Source organism: Chiloscyllium punctatum, chromosome 24 (assembly GCF_047496795.1).
Source record: "Chiloscyllium punctatum isolate Juve2018m chromosome 24, sChiPun1.3, whole genome shotgun sequence".
Lineage (NCBI taxonomy): Eukaryota > Metazoa > Chordata > Chondrichthyes > Orectolobiformes > Hemiscylliidae > Chiloscyllium > Chiloscyllium punctatum.
Genome location: NC_092762.1, coordinates 54,111,447 through 54,120,291, shown reverse-complemented (window position 1 = coordinate 54,120,291; position 8,845 = coordinate 54,111,447). Strand labels below are relative to the sequence as shown.

The following is an 8,845-nucleotide window of genomic DNA, read 5'->3' as shown; positions in this document are numbered from 1 at the left end:
TATGATAGTTAGAGTGCATAAATCGGAGTTAGTTTTGGAATAGACAGGGCTCAATTGACAGATTAATCATTACCCTCAATCATTGCACACTTCAAGTGCCAGTCTGGATCCGATTATGGATTTCAACACAAATTGGCACCTTCAGGGCTCAAGGAGACAGGTGTGCAGAGGAAGAGGAAAAAAAGGCAAGGAAGGCAAACTGGAAAGAAAGCAATTGGTCATTAAACTACCCAGTAATGAGATACAACTTAAATCCTCTCAAACACCTATTATTTACTTTAAATGCTCAGTCTTTGGTTGAATATAGGACCACCACCACCCTCAAGTTCCCCTTCAAGCTCTGCATCACCCTGACTTGGAACTTTAATCATTATTCCTTCACTGTCACTCAGTCAAAAACCTGGAACTTCCTTCTCAACAGTGTTTGAGTTCCCCTGCACCAGATGTAATTGCAGTGACGTGCCAGTGCAGTCCAAGGGAAACTAGGGATGGGCAACAAATGCTGCCCTTACCAGTGAGGATTATCATTAAAAAAAAATGAAGAGTACAACAGATTGCCAGTCAGGTAGGCGTTTGCATATTGTAAATTAGATAGTAGCAAGCATTACCTCAACATTCTTCAGGGTTTGTTTTAGCACAAAGACGAAGTTCTGGACCTCTTCATTCTTCACAGCCAGGGTAGTAATAATCCTCTTCAAAGTCTCCTGAGGAAAGTTCAGAGGAGCAGGAACAGAGTTGGACACAACCACAGTATTTTTTTTCTCTAATTAAAACTCAAGTATCTACAAGAATCAGAATAAAAAAGATGGGTTTAACATTGCATGAAACGAAGTTTACAAATTGATTTTTCACTCAATTTTGCATATATCTTAATATATTACCAGATGACAGACTGTAAAACTTTTATCATAGCAAGCAACAATTCTGTGTAACATAATTATGTTACCACAAAGTCAAATGTGTTAATACGGAGGAATCTGGTGAGATGCTATGACAAACAATACACTGCTAATAACACAAACATTATTGGATTGCTGGCTGCAACAAAATCCAAACAGCTGCATGACATACAGGAAAGTTCAATTGCATGTTATGCACCACTGTCTTGTACACTTCCTACTATATTGACTGGGTTACAAATTCTGATACAGTAATTGCTTAGGCTTCAAAACATTTCCATGTTTCCTCTATTAGAATTATCAAAATGCTGCACCATTATGGTCAGGTTTAATAGATTTTTATATCAGTGTTGACCAGTTACAGAAAAGACCCATATTACACTCTGATTTGCTAATTTACTACCGAGCAACACTCTACAATGTAAGTTGCTTACATCTGTCTTGTTTATACATAGGTATCTGTGATAGAACCAGCTGTCACTCAAATACCCAAGAGAATGATCTACAGGCATTAACTTTGGATCAGTGGTTGCACTGTTACCTGAGTCAGGTCACAGGATATAACAGCACTCTAGGGATGTGTGTACATAACTGCTCTTACTCTGGTGCTGTGCTATAGGAGTACAGCAACATAATTACTCAAAATGCCATTGCTCAGGAGACTTCAAATAGATTCTCACTAGACGATTCAAAAAAGAGCAGAGTTCCACTATTGCTGCCAACACCTATCACTAAAACAGTTTACTAGTGATCTATCTTAATGCTGTCTGTGGGATCCGATTGTGAACAAATTTGCTGCTATATTTTCCTGCATTAATGACAATTTGTTTAAAACATGCAGCTTTGGCTGCAAGTTGTGCAGATGTCCAAATACTAGTCTTGTTTGTACTTTGTTGGCTTCTCCTGGCTCTGGAAAATTTTACTCTGTTCCACTCCTAATGCTTAAGCAAGCCATTTCCTTGTGCTAATGCTCAAGTTAATAGCCTTAATCTCACTGGAACTGGCAACTGTATAATCCATACACTGCGTCTGCTCAATTTCGGTGCTGGTGACAGCAGAGAGTATGTTGAACCGCCAAACAGATGGGGCACTGAATCAGTTGATGTTCCATACTGTACAGTACTCTGCTGGTCAACAGAAGTGTTTAAGCTGGTTTGTCAGGCCTGGATTTGGACTGGAGTACATAGGATTTTTTTTAAAAATCCTTAGTAGAGGCTTATACAGTACTGCTGTACAACACCATACATACCAAAGCAATTGCTTACATTAGGTGCTATTTGACGTATTAGATTCTATTTTACAGCAGTAATGATTTTAGTTCTACTATTGAACTTTACGTTTGGAATTCTATAAATTGTTGCTCACTATAGTGGAGGCCATTATATATGGAGTGACTATAAAATTTGACATTTCTTTTGCTTCCCTCCCAGTGAGGTGGTGCTATATTACCGTTCACAAAGGAAGTCAGAGTTGGTACAGCAACATACACTTTTAAATGTATATTTTAGTCTGGAACAATGGGGTACAGACACTACCAATTTTCTTTCCATTTCATAATTAAGCAGGAATCTCTCCTGCTGTTACTGCCTGCCATTGGACTGTTGGAAGGTTAACACCTAACCTGATTGGCTGCATTATGAACACAGCCAAAGTGAGGACTGCAGATGCTGGAGATCAGAGTCTAGATTAGAATGGTGCTGGAAAAGCACAGCAGGTCAGCAGCATCTGAGGAGCAGGGAAAAGAAGAAGAAAAAAGAAAAAAAAAAGAAAAAACAAACAAACAAAAAAAAACGACATTACAGGCAAAAGCCCTTCATTACGAACGATCAGGTCATTCTTGAAGGGTTTTTGCCCAAAACGTCGATTTTCCTGCTTCTCGGATGCTGCCTGACCTACTGTGTTTTTCCAGCACCACTAACCTTGACTGTATTATGAACACACCTTCCTTGTCCATCAAGTTCTGAGGTACAACTTGGACCCAGGGCTTCTGGCTGAGAATCAGAGATACTACACACTGCACTATAAGAACACCCTCATCACTAGCGTTTCCATCAGTAATTCACCTCTATGCAATATAGTTCAGTCAGCTCCCCTCAAAAAGAGCCCAAGCTTTCTAAGGATTAAAGCCTAGAATCTCAACATTTTCTGCCATTCATGTCAGATATGAGTAGTGAAATTCCAGCAGTGCCAGAAATCCTTATTTGCCAGTTGGGCACTAAATGCACTTAGAGCATGATGGTCTTAGTCATGCACCACACAGATGCAGCAGCTTGATCTTCCTGGAAAAGTAAACAGGTCAGGCAGCATCCGAGGAGCAGCAAAATCGATGTTTCGGGCAAAAGCCCTTCATCAGGAAGGCAAAACATTTCCTGATAAAGGGCTTTTGCCCAAAATGTCAATTTTCCTGCTCCTCAGTTGTGGCCTAACCTGCTGTGCCTTTCCAACACCACACTCTCGACTCTAATCTCCAGTCCTCTCTTTCGCCTCGCTTGCTCTTCCTCCCTTCTAAGCAGAGATGGACAGATGTTAGACAACATGTACTTAATGGAACCTTAAATTATTTCTGCACACTAGTCCATGTATCCATCAAATTGCAGGGCAAATGTGCATTTAGTTGAATATTTTATTCATTTTTCCCAGTAACATGTTTTTTTAAACACCAATGTTACTCTCACGCGAGATACACCAACCTGCATTAAGTGGTGCTGTTGCTTCTACATCTCCTATTCTCCATGCACACAGGTTTTGCTTTAAACACTATGCCCCCTTCACAGCCTTTCCAGCCTCCTTGCTGCAATCTCCTGTCTTCCTTCACTTCCTAGGGACTATTCTTTCCTTTTGCTCTCCATATGAACTAGGAACAAGGAGTTGGTCAATCAATCCACGATAAGATTGAGGCTGACAAGATTGTGGCCTCAAATTTACATTTGCACCAGGCGCCAGGAAATGACCATCTCCAAGAGAAAATCCAACCATAGCTCCTCAAAGTTCAGTGGCATTACAGTCACACAATTCCCCTCTACCAACATCCTAAGAGTTGCCATTGTTCAGAAACTCGTCAAACCACATAAATAACATAGCTCCAAAGACAGATCAGAGGCTGCGCTCCAGTGAGTAACTGATGCCCAGACTTCTTAAAAACCTATCTACTCTCTACAAGACATTTATCAGGAGTGTAATGGAATACACCACATTTGCTTGGATGGGTGCAGCTCCAACATTCAAGAAGCTTGACACCAACCAGGACAAAGCTGCCTGGATAGTTAGTTATGAATGTGGAGCCTGTCATTTAATCAGTGACGTTCAGTAGCAGCAGTACATTCCACTTCGAAGATTTAGTGTGGAAATTCACCGAGGCTCCTTAGACAGCAGCTTCAAAACTTGTAACCATTACCATCTTGAAGGACATGGGCTGCAAATACATGGAAACACCACTTGCAAGTTTCTGTTCCAGCCACTCAGCCTCCTGATTTGGAAATAGGCCACTGTTCCTTTGGTGTCATTGGATCCTAGAGCTTCATCCCCTCATAAGTGTGCCTACACCAAATGGACTGCAGTGATTTAAGATGGCAGCTTGCCATCATCTTCCCATCTCCTGAAGAAGGGCTTATGCCCGAAACATCGATTCTCTTGCTCCTTTGATGCTGCCTGACCTGCTGCGCTTTTCCAGCAACGCATTTTTCAGCTCTGATCTCCAGCATCTGCAGTCCTCACTTTCTCCTAATCTCTTCCCAAGGCCAATTACAGATGGACAATAAATGCTGGCCTGACTAGCGATGCCCACATCCCACGAATGGATGAATAAAACAATTCCCACCTCTACTTGTTAGATTGACTCCCTTGTTTGTCAAAAATCTATGTCTGCCTTAAACATATTCAATGACCCCCACCTCAGGCAAGGTTCCAGAGATTAATGCCTCAAAAGAATTCTCCTTTTCTCCATTCTCCTGCAGAAGACATTTTTTTTAAAATCCTGTAAAATGACAGATATTCTCATTTTAATGAAGGTCTCTAGTTGGTCTGTTCACATGCAGTATATCACAACAATCCTCCTATTTTCCATCACTGGGCAGAGATACAATGATATTGAAGACTGGGAAAATAACATAAACAAGTAAAGTCCCAGAACATTCCATAAATTTCCATATGCTTTTGCACCACATATCCAATAACATCACTATAGCTAATCTATGGTCTACAGTTACAGAGAACGACCTAGAAGGTGCCTTTGCAATCTGACATATTATTAGAGGATGAAACGGAAGACAGAAAAATAATCTGCAGAATATTTCTTAGAGACTTCTATGTTACATGGGACATGTACTAGGTTTGAGGTTGCTGTACTAGTTATATGGTAACTTCAAGTTTACTCTGCAATTCAGAAAACCCAGTGACAGGAAGTGATTCAGTCCAAGTTTTAAAAATGAAAGCAAAGTGCAAGGCAATGCTTCAGAGTACGAGAATTTCCATGCTGAGCTAATTACAATCCTTATTCGCTCATGTTGCCACTATGCAAATACTGAGACTGTTGTACTGTGAGCACAGTCCCAGGCTTAGTGGCCACCCTGTGTTCATTCACTTAACAAAACCTTCAAATGCTGGCAGCCTAAGGTAAGAATGTTAGACCTTTTCAACGTGCTATCAGAATCTGAGGAGAGGGAGAGGTTAATCACACATTCTGTGAAGCAACAAACAACTTTGTGGGCAGCACGGTGGCACAGTGGTTAGCACTGCTGCCTCACAGCGCCAGAGACCTGGGTTCAATTCCCGGTATTCCTGATGAAGGGCTTTTGCCCGAAACGTTGATTTCGCTGCTCGTTGGATGCTGCCTGAACTGCTGTGCTCTTCCAGCACCACTAATCCAGTATTTGGTTTTCAGCATCTGCAGTCATTGTTTTTACCGTGTGGAGTTTGCACATTCTCCCCGTGTCTGCGTGGGTTTCCTCCAGGTGCTCCGGTTTCCTCCCACAGTCCAAAGATGTGCAGGTTAGGTGAATTGGTTATGCTAAATTGCCCGTAGTGTTAGGTAAAGGGGTAAATGTAGGGGAATGGGTGGGTTGGTGTGGACTTGTTGGGCCGAAGGGCCTGTTTCCATACTGTAAGTAATCTAATCTAAACCTCTGTACCTGTTCTGCACTCCAGGCCAACACCTTATTTTATACCATAATGCTTTTTTTCCAGAATAACTGCTTGAATCTCTCCCTGCCTCTCTTCAATGCTGCCCAAAATTCAGATTGTCACTAGTGAGATTTAGCCATGTCTCCCTCTGATACACCATGTGGATGTGGGAATGGGTGAGCAGCAGCAGTCATAGAGATGTACAGCATGGAAACAGACCCTAATCTAGTGCCATTTGCCAGCACTTGGCCCATATCCATCTAAACCCTTCCTATTCATATACTCATCCAGATGCCTTTTAAATGCTGTAATTGTACCAGCCTCTACCACCTCCTCTGGCAGCTTAGTCCAAACATGTACCATTCTCTGCATGAAAAAGTTGCACCTTAGATCCCTACTACATCTTTCCCCTCTCACCCTAAACCAATGCCCTCCAATTCTGGACATCCCCATCCCAGGGAAAAGAATTTGTCTATTTATCCTAATCCATGCCCCTCATGATTTTGTCAATCTCTATAAAGTCATCCCTCAGCCTCAGACGCTCCAGGGAAAACAGACCCTAATCTAGTCCCATTTGCTAGCACTTGGCCCACATCCCTCTAAACTCTTTCCTATTCATATACCCATCTAGATGCCTTTTAAATGCTGTAATTGTACTAGCCTCTACCACTTCCTCTGGCAGCTCATTCCATACATGCACCACCCTCAGCGTAAAACAGTTGCCCCTTAGGTCTCTTAAATTTTTCCCCCTCTCACCCTAAATCTATGCCCTCTAGTTCTGGTTTCCGCACACCAGGGAAAAGACCTTGTCTACTTAGCTGATCCATGCCAGTCATTACTTTATAAACCTCTATAAAAGGTTACCCCGCAGCCTCTGACACTGCAGGGAAAGCAGCTATTGAGCCTCTCCCTCTAGCTCAAATCCTCTAACCCTGGCAACATCCAACAAGGAAACTGTATTAGAAAACTGCCCCTCAATACTGTTTAATCCGTCACTCAGCAAGGTTGTATCAAAGTTAACAGCACTGGGCCTCATGGATACAAATGACAACAGTCCTGCTATAAACTGTAATGAGGTTCAGTTTAGGCTTAGAAATTGCTCACACAATCTGGGACGTGTACCAATTTATTTTCCTTTGTATATTCTACAAATATTGTCCACATATCCAAAGTGGTGCAAATAACTAATTTAAAATTTTGGAAAAAGGACAACATTCAAACATATCCAAGTTCTTCACCCCATTACAGAAATATTCCATTTTTTAAAATCTCACCAAATTGACAGAGGTAGTGATACACCCAACCACCAGTGCTAAAGCCCACACATCCTCAGCCATTTTAGAACTCTGTACCAGTCTTTCAAGTTTTACAAATTCATTCTGCAACCTGATCAAAGTTCAAAATTCTGTTCTATACTGACGCTGAGTCAACATAATAATGACACAGGCCTACAAACACAAGCAGCAAGATACAACTCAATATTTAACTGGGTTAAAATAAAAACAAACCAATTTAAGTACAAAATCCCACGTATAATTCAAATAAAATAAAGGACACAATATATTCTGAAAATGGACAATGCAGACATCACACCTGCAGCATTCCAGCAACTAATCCGTGCGTAGAACAGTTTACATTGGAACAGAAACACAATCACCCCTCCCATTTTCCTTATCATGTCTCTATTTATACCTAGTTTTGATAATTCAATTAACCTGCATATGTTAAGCCACAGACTATCAAAATGCTTTGAAATTCATCTGCGTTACAATATGAAAATTCAAACTGGTTGCACAGACTCTCCCTCCCCTCCCCCATTGCCCATGCTGAAATGACCAGGTTGAACCATTCATTGTAGGTGTGACATTGTCTCTCTGTTACCTTACTGTGATCTGCCATTGCGGAATGGAGGGCTGAGAGAGAAAACAAAATCCTTTCCGTTTCTTTAAAAACAGGCTGATTGCACTGACATTGCGCTGACTTAGTTGGTCCCCTCCCTCGTCTTTAAAACCCCGAACAAAGCACAGTCACAGCTACCGAGGGGGAGGAGAACGGGCCTGCCGTTAAACAGCACCAGCTCTGCGCAACAGCAGCGTACACTACAGCGGATTGTGGGATTTGTAGGAGATCCCGACGGACTTTAACCATACCACCTCCACAAAGCCGGAACCATCTCCATCCCTCAAAGCTTCACAAATTAGATTCTCCTGGGTTACTAATCCCAGAGTTAAACTATGTTAGAGCTAAATAATGTTTGATAGTATTAAAGACGTCAGTCCCTCTTGATACGTTCCTTTTATATGTTCCTGCTCCTGTTAAAATAAAACACATTTAAACAACTCCTTATGAACCATATGTCGTTCTCACACAAATAATTCCTTTCACAGTCTAATGATGTGCCCATGTAGGCAATCATAGCAGCCATTTTATTCCAATACTGTCTTCAAACAACAAATACATCAATACCAGTTATGAGTTTTTAGTGTTCTGGGGGGGGGTCACTCAACCCGAAACGTTAACTCTGATTTCTCTCCACAAATGCTGCCAGACCTGCTGAGCTTTTTCAGCAATTTCCATTTTTGTTTAGGTTTTTAGTGACGTTGGTTGAAAATTTTAACCAGGGCACCAATAGAAATCCTCACTCCTCCAAGTACTGTTTAGGGCGAGTACTCCCTCAGTTTTGTCCTGGCCTCTCAATACTATCCACCCTGGTTTTGGGGCTCAGTCCAAAAAGCATCTGATTCTGACAATGACAATTTTCTTAACCGAGCTACACAGAGTCTGTGAACTCTGAATGTATTGTTGGAGTCACCTGAGTGTGCAGATTG

General features: G+C 41.6%; 1 protein-coding gene across 2 annotated transcripts in view; it reads right to left on the bottom strand.

The window, feature by feature from the left end:
* The window catches only part of fsd1 (fibronectin type III and SPRY domain containing 1), a 50,258-nt gene extending 42,155 nt beyond the window's left edge, over nucleotides 1-8,103 (bottom strand). Inside the window, exons 1-2 of one of the 2 annotated variants that reach the window (XM_072593825.1) lie at nucleotides 7,899-8,103; nucleotides 609-782 (exon numbers count right to left, since the gene is read on the bottom strand). Coding sequence is in view for 1 of the 2 variants with exons in the window: in XM_072593824.1 (XP_072449925.1) it covers nucleotides 609-704; nucleotides 7,899-7,916 (114 nt within the window). In the remaining variant the exon portion in view is untranslated. The remainder of the gene's footprint in view (nucleotides 1-608; nucleotides 783-7,898) is intronic. The other variant, XM_072593824.1, reaches the window with a different exon arrangement.
* Between the last annotated feature and the right edge of the window lie 742 nt (nucleotides 8,104-8,845).